Source organism: Zootoca vivipara, chromosome 7 (genome assembly GCF_965207765.1).
Source record: "Zootoca vivipara chromosome 7, rZooViv2.hap1.1, whole genome shotgun sequence".
NCBI classification, from domain to species: Eukaryota; Metazoa; Chordata; class Lepidosauria; order Squamata; family Lacertidae; genus Zootoca; species Zootoca vivipara.
In genome coordinates, this window is record NC_142590.1 from 26,453,331 (window position 1) to 26,470,673 (window position 17,343).

Consider the following 17,343-nt stretch of genomic DNA (forward strand, 5'->3'; position numbering starts at 1 on the left):
GTCTGGAGCATGCTCCGTGTAACTTAGATTTCCACGTCAGCCAATAGATATCTATCTAAGCATTATGCTTTAAATGGCCCCACTATCCTGTGTTTTGTTTCTCGAGTCACTTTTTAGCAGCCCTTAGAGTCCTGCTGAGGCAATACTTGAACGGATGCCTGTTTCTGATGTAATTCAGTTAAAGTTTCATTAGCCCTGGGGACGCAGGCTAGACAAAATCACCACTAGGAATTACTGGAAGAACAAAAACCCACTTTATTCCTATTATGCTCTCCTTCTCATCCCTTCCTTCAAATGTAAATCCCAAGATTCTGCTTGTTTACTTAGCTGGCTGGGCAAACATGAATGTCCAGCTACCAGGCTCTGTCTAATCCTCTAGAGCTTGTATCAACTTTACCAGGCAATGTACTTCTGTGCTGCTTGCCGTAGGTGGACAGAGGCTCTGACTTATTCAATATTGAGTCCGCTAACTAAAGAAGCCTCTCTTGTGCTTCAAGCCATCTGTCATTTTCAGGCACTTCAGAGCTTTCCCCTTAGTTCCAAAAGGCTTTTGTATATGACAATCTGTATTCCCATTCAGGCTTAAGTACTATTGCATATGCGCCAGCAAAAAAACCAAACAAAACTTGTGCATATTTTCTGGAATATTATATACTAGTTATTTTCCAGTTCACTAACTGCTGAGTTTACAGAGAAATGAAGAGATAACATGCTTTACACTTGAGGCTTCTGGCTGGTGCTGATCACTGTGTGCCACTGAATTGTTCTCCTCTTCATTGGGTTGGGTTCTTGGTGCAGATGTATATTGGACAGAACTTAGTGTGTTCTGGGAGCTGGGAGAGAGGGAGATGGAGGGAGGGTCTGCAAGGGGCACAGGTAGCCACAGGTTTGGTGGAACTGCAGCAACTTGCAAATTTCTCTAGCATCTAAAACCCTATCTGAGGGTATTAGAATGGAGCAAATAGGTAGAGCCATATAACATTTCCTGGGTAGATTCTGTGAGGACTGCTACACAGAGATCTAAACAGGGGTTGGCTAATAATAATAATAATAATAATAATAATAATAATAATAATAATATTTGTACCCCACCATTGGACTAAGTTGCCCCTGCCACTCTGGGCAGTTTCCAGCATATACAAAAACATAATAAAACATTAAATATAAAAAACTTCCCAATACGGGGCTGCCTTCAGATGTCTTCTAAAGGTTATACTGTATAGCTACTCATCTCCTTGACATCTGATGGGAGGTGTTCCACAAAGTGGATGCCACTACTGAGAAAGCCCTCTGCCCGTAACCTCACTTCTCGCAGGGAGGGAACCACCAGAAGGCCCTCGGAGCGGGACCTCTGTGTCTGGACTGAGTGATGGGGGTGGAGATGCTCCTTCAGGTATACTGGGCTGAACTTGCCATTTAGGGCTTCAAAGGTCAGCACCAACACTTTGACTTGTGCTCTGAAATGTTTGGAAATGCTGCTCCAAAAGGCATGTGGTGAAAATGCTTTCCATCCTGGGTTTCGTATAAATTCCCAACATATTGCTGTGTTAATTTTGGAAGTAATGGTAGTTTTCTACTACTTCAGCATAGTGGATGCTGATCATTCTTAATTGCATAGCTGTAGTTGACACATTACTCTCCTAGTGAAACATTTGTCATGGGATTTCAAAGTAATTCAAATAACACTAATTAGCTGCAAGTATATCTGTAAAGAGCAAATTAGCACAATTTCTCAAGAGCATTCTGACTGCAGGAGAGAGCTCACAGCAGCCATTTCAGAATTTTACCAACGCCAATTGAGTAAGAGCCCAACAACCCGAGACACCGAGAGCTGTATCCAATGTTAGTCCTGCTGAGAGTAGACCTATTGAAATGAGTGAACCTAAGGTAGTCATGTTCATTAACTTTCGTGGGTCTCCTTGTAGGACTAGCATTGGGTATAACCACAAAGAATCAAGGATGGCACAATGTGTCCTTGTCTACATATAGGTATCCAAGACATCCACGCTGATGGAATACACACAGGTATGTTTAACCAAGAGTCACAGTGTACCCTGACTTGAGGTTTGCTTTTCTAAGAAGGGCAATTAGGTGCAAGATAACAAGCCAAAGTTCAGTGCAAGTGTGGTAAACTACTGGCACTCATGCATAATTAGGCTCTCTAGGCTTCTCCCACCTGGCTTCCAAGACCAAGCTGCACCTTTTCTGAGAACCTGCTAAAACGCAACACAGTATCTCATGGCCCTGAATCTTCTGCCCTTCTTGGGCCCACGGATCAGTTCACCTGCTCCACATCTCCTGGGGCTCTTGGAGAACTGTCAGCCATTTGTCTTCCACCCCTCAAATTCTCAGGTTTGATCTCCTGGTCTCTACTACTGTGTTCCTCCAGCTTTATTTTATTATTCAAATGAAGTTATTCTAGGTTTTTTGTTTAAGTCGTTCTCCTGCCAGGTTAACCTTCTCCACTATTTTGGTGGTGTTGCTTTTCACTGAATCCACACGCTCGCTCAGATCATCTAGCTTGTTGTCTAGCATTGTCACCCAGCAATCTTTTAAGTTCCTCTTTAAAGGATGAATGTTGTTGCAATAACTCCTCCTTCACTGAATTAGTCAGCGTTGCCAATGTTATCGGGGTTTCCTTGGAAAGAGATAAACTCCCTGTTTAGGAAATGTCTTTGGGGGTTCAAATGTACCGAGAATATCGTTGCAGAAAATGCAATTGCACATTAAGGAAGGCGGATTTGGAATTCCAAATCTGGAATTTATACCACCATGCTTATGTATTGGCAATTATCGGACATTGGAGACCTGCTGGTGGTCTTAATCTCCCGAGTTGGGCAACCCTAGAGCATACATATACAGTGAATGCTTGGGTTGCGAACGTGATCCGTGCGGGAGGCATGTTTGCAACCCGCAGCGTTCGCAGCCCGCAGCTGCGCGTCTGACAATTCAGCATGCGCACAGCACTGAAACCTGGAAGTACTGTAACCCATTTCTGGTACTTCCAGGTTTGGCGTGGAGCGCAACCCGAAAAGACCAACCTGAAGTGGCTGTAACCCGAGGTATGTCCGTACTGGTATAACACTTTTGGTTGGTTAGAATAAAAGTATTTGAAAGTTCCAACAACTCCTGAAACAATTAGGTCAGCTAATGAAGGCTGGTGCTGTTTTCAGGGCCTGCAACATTCCTAGAACCTTCAGCTTTTAAAGTATCCTGAAACCTCATATTATCAGTTCTGCCTTTCCCCACTATTCTACTGCAAGCATGGAGATATTATTTATTAAACTGCAGGTTACTTTAGGCAGGTTGCTCCCTCGCTACGCCAACACCTAGCAGGCACTGAAGCGCTGTGCCCTTATACATTTTTTGAAACATTTTTTTTCCAGATTTCTCTCTCATTTTTGCTGCTGTTGCATAATAAACTAGGCGAATCTGTGATTGCGAAAGAGTTTAGCTAACCACAGAAATGCTGAGAGTACAGCAATTAACCATAGCAAAGAAACGTCAGCAGAGAAATTAAGCTACTAAACGAATGTGTGTTAAAAGTTTGGGAGTCTTCTAATCATGTACCTCTGGCCACCCGGAGCTTGCCAGCTCTTGTGACTGGGGAAGCTGTCCGCTTGGCTTACGTAAATAGGATCTTGGCTTCCCTTGTTATTGTTATTGTTTGCTTTCCTTTGCTTTTCTGAGGACCAACTTCCCTTCTCTTCCCCTGCTCGTGTTCCAAAAGACAGGATGTTCATTCTCCAAAATTTCTTGAATGCAACAGCAGTTTGAGCCATTTCCTGGACATGTTTTTTGCTTTCTGCAGGAGTTCCTAGCAATGGCTGAAGCTATGCACCCAGTACCGCCTTGTTTCAAGGTTGTATCAGAAGAGGCAGCAGAGCAGCTCAGGGACACATGTCAAGAGTAGTGCAAATCTACACCAGAGTGCAGTTCCAGCACCTCTCAGGTTGGCGACATTGTGGGCCAGCACTCCATCCCCCCACCCACCCACCCACTTCTTGCCTTTACATACCTCTGAGAAGCCCCAAATGAACATTTCAAGTCAAAATAGAAGCCGGCCAGTGTGTTCTTTAATATCTATTACTCCACCTAGCTGCTAGCAACCCCTAGCTGTATTGGTAAAGCTACAGATCGGGGCCAATTTGTATTTCCTTTTCTTCAACCCGTCTCCCATGTAGAGGCGGCAGGCTTTAAGCTCTTCGGCCAGGCCTCCACCCACAAATGCCCATGTGCACGTTTGTGTGAGGGCCCTTCTGAGCTGCTCTAGCCATCCACCTGAATCTCAGAGAACGGATGAGGAGGGAGCACATTTATTCGACCTACACCAGAATCAGGGGCGACCGCCCAAACCAGCTAGGGAGACAGCTTGCTGTTGTTTTTAACACCTCTGTGGGCGGTGAACGCAGCTGTTGTCAAACCGGCATCTGTTCCAGGGCTGCCCCAAGTCACCTGGCAACTTACTGTAACAACTTCATGGTGAGTTCCTGCACCTATTTTCTTGGGGGGTGGGGGAGCAGTGGTGGTGGTGAGGTGTACTAAAGAGAGAGTGCCTTGTGGCTGCATGTGTGCATGCTGTAAATGTGTTTGTTGTGTGAAACATGCATGGTGCTGGTGTGAGTGTATATTTGCTGTATGTGTGATGAATGCACATGTGGGTGCGAGTGATGGAAGCCTGCCGGGAAAGGTTAGTCACCCACATAATAAGGCTTTCCCCATATCTACCACAAGTTAAGTAGGCTGTCCTGCATTCACTCTTTCCCTGAACACCATCTGTTTAAAATAAGGTCTCCAGCAGTTGAAAGGAACACCAAACTAAATATGGGACGTCTCATTAAAAAAATAAATAATAATAACAGTGATTTGACTGGAATGGGGTTCGAGGCACAATGGAACAATGAGAGCTGGGATGACAGCATGTGAATGAAGAATACTCAGTCTGTTTAGGGTCTTTGCTAGGCACATTTAATTGCATTACTTGTTATCCTAGACTTCAGTTGGCAAAGTATGCCTTGTAAAACACAATTGGAAAAAATGAGATTGGGGGCTTTGGAAATTTCTTTGTTTGACATCAGGAAAGCGTGACTCAGGCTTTAGAGAATGCAGACCAAAAATTGCCCTGCACAGGAAGGACAGAATTCCCAGAAAAATTATGCATGAAGGAAATGCCAGGCTTTTAGTGTAGATGGCCATGCAAAGGTTTCTGGGCAGGAATCCAGATTCACACATACTGAATTTGTGACTGTTTTAATCTTTGTCAATGATGAAGTTTCCCCCTGTAGTACATCTTAAACACAGCACACACTGGAGAAATGGATGTTAATTTTTTTTAATAATACATACATTTGCAATGAATTAAATACTGTATGCTTGTATCATCTTATATTCAGAAGGCCTTTCTGCAGCAAAATCCAATCCATCACTACCATCTTTTAACTGCTAGCTGAAAGAGAGGTTTAGGAAGAGAGGGGTTTCATTTGCTCCAGGAAGACCTTTTGGTGCATTGTGGTGAAAACTGGTTTGCATCTAAATGATAAATGGAGCGGCTTCTTCCCATTAGTTTTGCACAGATGGTTCTTTCAGATATCTGCATGAATGTGCAATTTGCTGTGCTATCAATACATTGTAGAAGATGTCTCGTTTGGCGCACTTTGTAAGCAATACTGATACTGCTGAAATTTGAAAAAAATAAAGGTTCTGAATATGCATTTTCCCAGCTCACAGTTCGCAGATGTATTCCAAGAAGATCTCACTTGTCCTGAAATCCTTTGCCTACATGGAATTTAAATGAAAAGTATTACGGGTTTATGTGCCAAGTTTGTGCTTGGGAAGTCTACATTCATTAGGTTAGGCACTCAAGCCAGCAGCGATGTTGGTACATGTTCAGAAGTTAATTGCTTTGATCCTTATCTTGATGACACTCTGGTTTATAGACTAAAAAAATGGAAATGTAATTTACAGTACAGTACCTTGGCTCCAGTTGTGAGCAGTCAACTGCACCTGGAATTTCCAAGTTGGAAAAAGCCATGTATGCCTCAAGAGCATTCGTGTCCTGCATGCAGCCCAATCTTGGCAAATGATAGATGAGAAAGGAATAGATGCAGGTGGGCTTGTGTGCAGGTGGGCAGTATGGCTGAGGGAAACCTCTTGCCAAAGACCTTGCTGACTTTCCTGTCCCCCACACTTAATGGTGTTGAAGAACATGCATGCATCTTTGAAACTTTCTTGTATAAAGGGTCACATGCAAAAAGTATTCTGAGACTATATGAATATAAATATTAATAGCTATCAAACACACAGAGAGAGACAGAGCATTCTCCAATAATGCTTTTAATTGCTAGTTTGATTCCCAGTCAAGCTGATGGGAGTTGGCTCATTGCTGACTTCAAATGCAGAGCCATCCCTGAACCACATGGCTATTGCATAGACCTGTAGGTTGTCACATTAGAGACAAAACGCTGCTATTTAGTCATTCTAAAGTGTTTTGTCTCTTTCTCTTTCTATTGGCCCTATTTTCATCTAAGGAATGTCGGAGGGTATGGATGGAGAAATAATGTGATCTGGTATAAGTCAGATTCCATTGTCCCTATGTGATTCCTCAAATCACAGCTGTGGGCCCATCTTATACCCTCTTTTCAAATGTTAGTTACTTAGACCAGTGGTTTTCAACCAATGTGTCATGGCACCCTGGGCTGTCTTGAATGATGGTCAGGGCAACCCCGGCCTCTGCCCCTCTTTCCTTCCCTCCCTTCCTCTGATGTCCTCTTGCGTCTCTGCCTCCCCAAAGGCTTGCACAGCTGTTTGTTGCAACAGCCCTGCTACAAGCTCCCTAGGCAAATGGTGCCTCTGGGGCTGGCCAGGGGGTGCTGGTTGCCAGGAGCGGAGGTGGCCTCGGAGTAAGCAAGCAAGCAGGCGAGGGAGCCCAGCCAGCCAGTCCACCAGCCCTTGCTGTTGGGAATGGACAGAAAAGTCCCAGGCCCCTGTGAGGCAGTGTGAGGAGGCACCTCTCTTTGCGGCAGGGGGGCAGCTCAGAGACTATGGGCAGCAACAGTGGCTGCCCGGAGGACTCCTAAGGAGAGGGGAGAAGAGAGGAGGCTGAGGGAACACTCCACAAAGGAGGGTGTTTAAAAAAAGGGGGGGTGAGAGGCTGCCAGCTCTGCAAGCAAAGGGTGACATAACTGGGCTCCTGAGCTCCACAGGGGTGCCGAAAATAGAATGTAGTTGGGCAAGGGAGCCATGGACTGAAAAAAGTTGAAAACCTCTGACTTAGACTATTAAGGTAAATAAAAGAGCTTAAACTGGTTCATTTGATATTCTTCCACAGACACTATGTGCACAAACTATGGGATAGTATACAACACAAGCGATTGACTTTGCTGTTTCTATATTTGTGTTTGGTTCACATCTTTGGATTTGTAATCTACTGTGTTCTTTCCAAATGCCTTCTGTTATTCCAGAGTTTGGTCTTGGTTTAATTTGCTGTTTCACTTGGGGGTCTTGCATCTCTCAGAAAGTATTGCTCAGTAAAAGGTTACATGTTCCAAGGAGTCCTTGCATACTGTAAACAAAATCAAAAGGTGTTTGGTTTCTGTGCCTTCTGTTTAAATGATTGTTTGCAACTGACTCAAAATACATTCCTGAGAGCTGAGCAACTGCTTCCATAAAAAAGTACAATAGCAGGGATTTATCTCCCTTTTCCCTTCAAGAGTAAGGCACCCAATTTGTGTCAGATCATATCCAATCATAGGTTCTTTTTGCACTGATACCAGGAAAATGGTGCTACGATAAATTATATACCTTAAATGGAATCTAGACAGATTTACTATGAACAGTTCTAGCACAAACTGAATTAATTCTCAACCAAGGTAATCCAAATATTGTGCAAAGGAACAGTATTTGCAAACGAACTCATCCTCCTGCTACCTGTTTGATCTTGAGATTTATCTATTTGATTTGTGATAAATGCATATAAGAGCATGAATCTGCTGCAAGGATCATCTAGTTCAGGCATCCCCAAACTGCGGCCCTCCAGATGTTTTGGCCTACAACTCCCATGAGTCCTAGCTAACAGGACCAGTGGTCGGGGAAGATGGGAATTGTAGTCCAAAACATCTGGAGGGCCGAAGTTTAGGGATACCTGATCTAGTTCACTGTTCCCTATCCTATAGTGGTCAACCATATACTCCTGCTCCCTCTGTGCCAATCAAAAGTATTACTGCTTCTGCCGGCAATCTGAAGTGAAACAGTCCAGAATTTCTACCAGCTTAGTTTATCACTTCATTCTGAGTAACTGATATTGAGGATTGAAACTTCCATAGAGGGCATGTGCTATTGTCAACTGTAATCCTATACACGCTTACCTACTGGTAAATCTCACTGAACTCACCTGGTTTACTTCTGAGTAAACATGTACAGCAGACTTCCCCTGTAAATGCCATAGCTCTTTCCTAGAAACTGATGGAAACGCACAAGAGACAGTAGCAGGCTTTACTTTCAGAGACTTGCTTTAAGAAATCCTTCCGCCATCTTGGAAAGTATGCAGTCCTAAATTGCAGTCCTAAATTGTACAAATGGAATTCACTGTGACTTTGCTTGGTGCTAATACGTTTGGCACTTGGAAGTGCTTGGTATGCATTAGAAAACTCTCTGCAGCAGCAGTACCTTTGTGCAATTATTTCTTGTAACCCCCTCCCCCAGAAGAGCCCGTTCCCCGCCTTACAGCTGATGAAATCTTGCTCTAAAGGTCTCCACCTTAACTTTCCATAACAGACAATGCAGCAGATGAGTGACCACCGCTACGACAAGCTTACAGTTCCTGACGACGCTGCAGCAAACTGTATATATTTAAACATTCCTGGCAAAGGTCATATCTTGTTGCACCGAGCCCCTGAGGAATATCCAGAAAGTGCAAAGGTAAAAAAGCAAATAGAATAAAAGCTCCTTCTTATAAGGTGCCGATCAATGCTAAACTAATAGTGGCTGTGTAAGGGAAGGTGCGGAATGTTACTTTGGCCGTGCCTTCAAATACTAGCTATTTCCACTCTCCCTTGCACTGAAGTGCGTTAAAAAGGAAAAAAGGAGTGGAAAGGTGAAAGTTTTATGTGCATGGTGCTAGCAAAAAAAAATTAAGCAATGGGTCTTGTGCTGTGAATTCCAACAGCTTTTCTTAGCTGCTCCAGGTGATGGCACAAAGGTTGCCATTTTCAAGAATGTACCGTACCTGAGTGCAGAGCATTTTTGTCTCATTCATATGTGTTTGCATGACCTCAGCATAGGAGACCTGGTTACAGTTCCTGATCCTTAGCTGATCCTTCATAGCTCTTTTAAGTTTTCCATCATCTCTGCTTTGTAGAGGATTCAGAGTGCAGGTTTGGGATACTTGCTGCTACTGTAGTACTGTTTGGTTGAATCAGTTCTATAAGTGATTCCGACACATGCTGCAATTTTTAACCGCCTGATACGGTAGTTGTGCAGGTCTTTCCTTGGTTCGCGCCATTAGCACACTTGCATTTTTTGCTCTGATGAATCATTTCCCTGTATCCCCTTTCCAGTTTTAACAGTTTGTTGGACCGAGAGAGGTCTTTAACCAGGCATCCAGAAAGTGCTTGCCCAAAAGGAAGGCCTATTTCAGACTGAAATATGTGCTCCCAGTGTGATCTGGGAGCTGTAGACTGGTGTGTGTGTGTGTGTGTGTGTGTGTGTGTGTGTGTGTGTGTGTGAGAGAGAGAGAGAGAGAGAGAGAGAGAGAGAGAGAGAGAGAGAGAGAGAGAGAGAGAGAGAGAGATTTCCAAGTCAGAACGGGGGGGGGGGAGGCATAAGTAAATATGGAACCAAACCGTTTCTGTGAGAGTAAGAAATTCGCAAATGTAAACCTTTTCCCTCTTGTTTCTTTCTTTTTCCTAAATAGGTCTTTGAAAAACTGAAGGACCACATGTTGATCCCTATAGCGAACACAGAGCTTGAAAAAATAGATGGGTCGCTCACATGTTGTTCTGTCCTTATTAATAAAACTTCACAATTATGAGTTTACAGACTCCCTCCCTTGTAACTGGCAATAACGTACATGCTAGGCAGATGAATCTGTACCTACTTTTTATTGGTTCCCTTGACAATCTACTGTACCACTGTGCTACTAACCTTTGTTTACAATGGTGCCCTTTCAGGTGGTAATTAAGGTGTGTGTGTGTATATATATGTGTGTGTGTGTATATGCTTTAGGTGCAGGATTGTATGAGGCAAGGCAAGTCCCCTTAACGGCACATACAGACAGGTGCTAGAGAAAGTATAACTTTTCGAATTTAGCCTCCCTTCACACAAGCCAGCTTTGTAAGGGTGTGTTGTGTCCAGCAGTATGCTGATGACTGCCCACCTTGTGCCCCAATGTAATGCAGGGGTTAGGGGAACGATGGTCCAACTCTTTGCTTCTGCTGATGTTGACTTCGTCACGGGAATTTCAAATTTGTTCCCATAAGGGCTTTCACGTCTTCTTTCCCCATTGATCTGCCTACCTTCCATCCCAGGTATTCATGGTCAAAAAAACGAACTTTAGAAATAACAACAAAGCTACGGGTTATCTTCATGTTAGAAAAGAGAAATGGCAGAAGAGGCTACCAGTAATTAACTCTTCTCCCTCCTGACCACTTTTTAAAACTAAAGATTGATCTTCAAGCATCTTTTCTACCTTCTGGGGGAAAGTTATGGTACTGTATATTTTCTCCCATGAGTAAGAAAACAGCTTGAGGAGGATTTCGTGGGGGGTGGAGGTGGTGGAAATAGTTAGATGTGAAAGGCTTTAGCAACCCCTCCCCTGCTTATTCCTCCACTTGGACTTGAAGATATCCACAGCTGTTTTTCTTTACGAAAGGACTACATGTGACTGCCATGTAACCTCTGCCATGTAACTTCTGTAACCTCAGGCTTGAGCGATAGCTGGGACATAAAGGGCTCAGAGTAATACCAATGCCTTTAACTGGGGATGCATTAAGATGGATTTCATGCCCTCAAATCAGACTGTTACACTTTGGTGGCCTCTAGTCATTCCCCCTTGAATTTTGGGATGCTTGCTCATTAAAGCAAGATCTTTGTGCCTGTGTTAGGTGGGTTGCTTTTGTGCTTTGCTGAAGGCATGTGTTGGGATTGAAATTTACATAGCGTGCCATCACGCATGAGGCTTATATTAGTTCTTCCTTCAATCCATTTTTAATGTAAATGTGAAATCTACATTGGCCGCAATACTCATGTTGCAAAGGCCTCTAATGAACATCTATAGCTGACATTGGTTCCGACATCTGTGCTCATTAGGAGTAATGCAGAAATCAGCCTCGGTTTTATTCATCCCTTATTTTTTCTCTTTTGTTCTGTGTCTCCCTTTCTCGTTTTTTTCTTCTTCTTCTCCCTCCCCTTCTACCTTTGCCTTCCGTTTTTCTTGTCATCTCTCTTCCAAAAATCCCTATTATACCAGTAGGTAACTAAAAAAAAGAGAAAATTGATAGCATCATGAACCTGGGCTTCTGCATAGTCCTTTTTAGAGTACCAGCTGCAGTGTGAAATGTACTGTGTTTTATTATTTCACAGTATTGTGTTGCTGCTCATGCCATGGAAGTGCATTAGAAGAGAATCGTGAGCAGAATCTATTGCAAACGGCGGGTGGCACCTAGGGAAAAAGTGTTACCGCAGAGGAGGATTCTCGGGATTTCATTCTGATAGTCTTGAATTTCAGCAAAGCTTAAACCACTTGTAAGTTTATCCTAGTGTATCCTAGAAGCTGAGACAATGGTCTCGTTGTTTATCCACTGGATAGGCAGATAGCTCATAAATAAATCTTATATCAACCCTGTTCTAAGAATAATCCACAGGTTTATGTGAATCTCGAACTTAATGTTCTGACAACCATTCAGTCGGCCTTATGATGTTAACAAATTTCTTCTTCATCTCCCCTTCACCTATTTTGCTTTACTTTTCATGGAATGTTTTTTTGTTTTGAATTTTTGTTTGATCAGAGTTCTTCTGAGAGCCAGCAGTGAATTTCCTGAGAAGTTTCGGTAGTGAGAAAGAGATTGCGGGAGTTCTAGCTGCAGAAGTTTTGCTTTGGTTTTTTACTGTGGTGTATCCCTTCGAATAGGGACCCAGGTGGCGCTGTGGTTAAACCACTGAGCCTAGGGCTTTCTGATCAGAAGGTCGGTGGTTTGAATCCCTGCGACGGGGTGAGCTCCCGTTGCTTGGTCCCAACTCCTGCCAACCTAGCAGTTCGAAAGCACGTCAAAATGCAAGTACAGTAGATAAATAGGAACTGCTACAGCGGGAAGGTAAACGGCGTTTCCATGTGCTGCTCTGGTTCGCCAGAAGCAGCTTTGTCATACTGGCCACATGACCTGGAAGCTATACGCCGGCTCCCTCGGCCAATAATGCGAGATGAGCGCGCAACCCCAGAGTCGGTCATGACTGGACCTAATGGTCAGGGGTCCCTTTACCTTTACCTTATTCCTTCGAATAAGGAAGAGAGCTGTCTTCCAACAGGCCGCCATGACTACTCAGTCTAAGCTTTCAGGTTGTTGTGCTCGGAACAATGAATATCTTGGATGGTTTTTCTAACTTTTAATTGTGTGACTGTTTACTATGGAATTCAGCTGAAAGAAATATTTCTTATGGTAAATTCTGCAACACACTTAAGGCCTTAGTCATAATGTTTTTTCACCACACACACAAAGAATATGAACAATCGCATTCTCTTGGAACCTGTTAAGTCATTTCAAAGAATGGAGATGCTATCTAGCTCAAGTAGCAGTAGGAACTCTCCAAGGGCTGACATACGGTCTGAGTATTTTATCAACTTCCTGGTTAAGGCCACTACTGTATTCTCCAATGCTAATTCTGTCTAGTTGCTGAGGTGTCCTAGAAGGAAGGAAGATCGGGTAGCCGAGTAATAAGGAAAGAATCTCTGAAACTATTTAACCATGTAGGGAATCCAAGAAATGTAAACTGGAAAATGCTACTACCAATACCATCCTGTTGCCTTTTAGAAGGATTAAGTATACTTAAAAACTCTGGTTCGTGATTCTTTTGCCCTTTCATTTCTCCCTTTTGAGGAGAGATTATACTGCATCTTATTCACTTGTCAGGTATTGTTCATGTTCCATCAATCCAGAAGCCTTAGAATGAGTTTACTTGAAATTTGTGAAGTGAAATAAACATTCATGAAAGAGGCAGTGCTGATTCGTATGGGAAGGGTTTTATGCAGTAAAGGGAATTAATATGAAAGCAATGCATTTCTTTCACCATTTGGAATTCAGTTTATAAGAGAGAGAGAAAATAGTGGAAGAATTGCAGTGATTTTTGTGACAATATATCCTTGCAAGGAAAAATGAAATAAAAACAGCTGCAGAAACCCACTCTTCAAGAAGTCATCCTCTCTCCAGCTGAAGGAAGAAAGAGGAAGAGGTGTGAAGTTATCTTCCCCAAACACAAGCCCCACAGCCCAAAGGATGAGAGTTCTGCTCTGTTATGTTTCAGTGGACATCATGTCAATCAGTCTCCTTTACTGGCATGCAGGGACCCCTTGCCACAGAAGTAAAATATGCAAATTCCTGTGAAAGGGTCTTCATCCTTGATGCTTTCTTTTGTCTCTGCATTCCAGCTTCAGAGCTGTGTTGTCAGCATGCCAGGCATGTATCTTTCTAATTGAAGACTAGTAGATTATGTTTCTCAATTCTCATCTGCTTTTTGTGTAGAAATTTGTGTGATGGGTTGCCTCTGCTGAGCTTTTGATAGTTCGTTGAAGGCTTTTTAGGCACGTAGTTTAATTTTATTTATGGATAAATTCGTATGTTGCTCTCCAAAACCAGTTTCTGTATAGTTTCCGAAACAAACAAACAAAAATGGATTGCTATGCCTGATTATGCAACAGTTCTAGGATTGCCAGCTTTCCTGATTTTTATCATTATGGTCCAGAAAATTCCTCTCACACCCGGTATCAAGAAACATCCTTCCACAATGGGGGGATTTTCAGAATTTAAAGGGTGTTAATGTAGAGTGAGAGAGACTCGTTTAGATCTTTATATGTGTGCATACTTTGTATTCTTCCAGCGGGTACATTTCCCTTCTCGTTACTGTGTGCCACATGGAAGCATATGGAAACACATGGAAACACATGCTCCAGAATCAATGTTTACAGTTCAACCTTGTAGCATAGCAGATTCCTTTCTGAGGCTGGAACTAGACTCTACAGCTAATGTAGAGCTATTGCCAAAGCCAATTCTCCCCTTCAATATCTAGAGGTTTGTAACATAATCACAGTGAGTATCCTCATAAGTTATGGGTGGGGTTGGGGAAAAGAAAAAGGGTCATGGAGCTGTTGCTTTCAGCTACTGCCTGCATCTATCTAATTTTGGCCTGAAGCACTGAAACCTTGTCTAAATAATTATTTAAGCCTATGTTTGGCAGTTTGCCAGTTGTACAATCAGTAGACTCAAATGGTAAGACCTTTCTTACACACCACTGCGTCAAACTTTGTTATTGAATATTCCATTATAGAAAATAACCATGTATTTAGAAAACTGCTATTTCAATTGACAGTAGTTCAGCCTGGCCTCCTCTCAGTCCTGATGTTTTAAATTCTTCAACGTGTATCGGGCGGGGCATTTTTTTAAAAAATGCAACACCCTTTCCTTGAAGTGTAGTCTAGATTGGTAAGAGTCCATTTGCCACCTGTTGATTCAGCTGGTAAGGTAAAAGTAAAGGACCCCAGGGCAGTTAAGTCCAGTCAAATTCGACTATGGGGTACGGTGCTCATCTCCGCTTTCAGGCCGAGGGAGCCGGCATCTGTCTACAGACAGATTTTCCGGGTCATGTAGCCAGCATGACTAAACTGCTTCTGGTGCAGCGGGGCACAGTGACAGAAGCCAGAGCGCATGGAAACGCTGTTTATCTTCCCGCTGCAGCGGTACCTAGTTATCTACTCACGCTGGTATGCGTTCAAACTGCTAGGTTGGCAGGAGCTAGGACAAAGTGCCATAAACTGGCCCTTAGCTTCTGATAAAATCTAAAATGACCTCCCTTGCACTACCCAATTCAATGTTCGGAACTGCTTAAATGAAAAGATGGCAAGCCTAGCACTGTTGTATTCTGCAACTTACTTTGTTCCACTGTTTCTTCTGTCGTCCATGACCTGCCCAGAACTTTACACTCCCCCCCCCAACACTTTGGTGGTTACAAAATTGGAAGCCCCAGATAAGCTCTCCCATTCCATTTCTTTTTATCCTTGTGTTGTTTATTTTATTTTGGGGCTGAAGAAAGTGATGCAACTTGTGGGTTTCCTTGTTGGACAAAATGTGATTGGTGTCATCTAAGGTTCCCCTCCTTATGCCAACAAGAAGTTTGTATACATGATGTACCTTATATTGCTACACTTGGCATTTTTCCACTCCCACCCACACCACAAAGTATACACTCAGTTGAAATATTTCACAGATATGCCCCGTTTTAGACGTTTACTGTGGCATTTTTTTTTGTTAAGGACAGGCGGAACACAACAGTCCCCATAAGATGGGATCATAGCTCAGGCAGAACATCATGTTCAGCTTAAGTGAAGAACTGTCAAAATCTCCCCCTCCCTGTCTTCTCCCTCACTGAAAGCAAACTCTGGTACAACCTCAGCACTTATTTAAATATAGGCAGGGCAGAATCCATTTGAGTAATAATCAAATGTTTCTCAGGAGTTGGTACATATCCATACAAAAGAGAGACTGTGTTGTTGTTTTTTGAAGAGCATTTTTTCATCTGTTAGAAGCTGTGAGCAAAATATCAGGGACCTTACTTGAACTCCCAGAAAGCTTGACACTGGATGCTTGGTGGTGTAGCTTGTATGAGATCTACTATGAATCAAGTGCATTGTGTTGCTTTACTATGCACAGATACGACTACTAAATTACCGCAGTATTTTAGACTGTTACCTTTGAGAGACCTTTATTACAATCCAGTATATTGTTGCCCACTTTTTTGTGCCAAACATCCACGCATTCCATAGTCTGTTAACACTGGAAAAAGTTGATCCAGATTTTCCATTTTCTTTCGTCTTCTGCTGTTTCAGTACTTCATGTACACACATATCACTATGGAATAAAGTGTCAGTTGTAGCTGGACTACCGGTATGTGTGTTTTGTTCCAGTAGATGACTTGAATTTTCTGCTTAGTTTGGGTTTACACAAAAGTTTGCATTATTTTGCCAGCCATGCAGCCTAATTAGAGAAGTGGAGTTTAATAACAGACATTGCTTTTTAACATTGGGTTGGAAATAATAATAGTAGTAGTAGTAGTAGTAATAATAATAATAATAATAATTCAATTTATATACCATCTCTTATCAGAAGATCCCAAGGCAGTGCACAACATTAAAAACACATAACAGAACATCAAAGATATAAACATAATTGAAACATTAAAAAACATACTGACAAATCTAGTTTGTGACTTAGGATTTCACAGTGAAATCAATGTGAAAAAATTAGTCATGACTGAAATCTCATTAATTTTAATGGGAACCAGCAGTGCAGTTCTGTATATGTCTACTCTAGGAGAGACCCAAATAATTTGACTGCCTGAGGCAAAGGTCAAGATTCCACCCCAATTCTATATTCAGAAACTGACTGGAATGGCCATGGAAACTTATTTCAATAATTGCAATGGGAGGGCACAAGGAGAAGGGGACAACAGAGGATGAGATGGTTGGACAGTATTCTTGAAGCTACGAACATGAGTTTGACCAAACTGCGGGAGGCAGTGGAAGACAGGAGTGCCTGGCGTGTTATGGTCCATAGGGTCACGAAGAGTCGGACATGACTAAACGACTAAGCAACAACAACAATGCACCTGAAGGCAATGGGCTACTTATGGGGGTGCAGGACAGGCCATATGGCATACAAAGCTCTGTCCTGGGTATGACCCAGGAGGTTCATTCCTGCTTCCCCACCCCCCGCAGCCTGACACAGTTGCCTCACTCTCCCAACGGTAGGGCTGGCTCTGTTCTATACAAAATCGAGTCTGTCTGAGCTCAGTGGCACCTAGTCAAAAATTAAGTTTGTACAGGATCACTGCTGGGTAGAGCAATCCTAACCCTGCATGGAGCGGGGGTGTGTGTGTGTGTGTGTGTGATAAGAGTGGCAGAACCACCATTGCATCAGAAGTCTCAAGGCACAATTGGGGAGGGGGTTCTTGGTTTGTTGTTGTTTTCCTGCACCAGCTCCAAGCTGACACAATATATTGCCCCCCTCACCTGGCAATGGGGCCAACATAGGATCCAGCTTAGCTTTCCTTTGACCAACTCCACCTTGGCTCCTATACCATTGG

At 43.0% G+C, this 17,343-nt stretch overlaps 1 protein-coding gene across 4 annotated transcripts in view; it reads left to right on the top strand.

The window, feature by feature from the left end:
- DDAH1 (dimethylarginine dimethylaminohydrolase 1) overlaps positions 1-10,030 on the top strand; it is a 108,407-nt gene extending 98,377 nt beyond the window's left edge. For all 4 annotated transcript variants that reach the window (XM_088673876.1, XM_088673877.1, XM_088673878.1 and 1 more), the window contains 2 exons: positions 8,773-8,916; positions 9,911-10,030. In XM_088673876.1, coding sequence (XP_088530002.1) covers positions 8,773-8,916; positions 9,911-10,027 — 261 coding nt within the window. In that variant the 3' untranslated portion in view covers positions 10,028-10,030. The remainder of the gene's footprint in view (positions 1-8,772; positions 8,917-9,910) is intronic.
- The last annotated feature ends 7,313 nt before the right edge of the window (positions 10,031-17,343 follow it).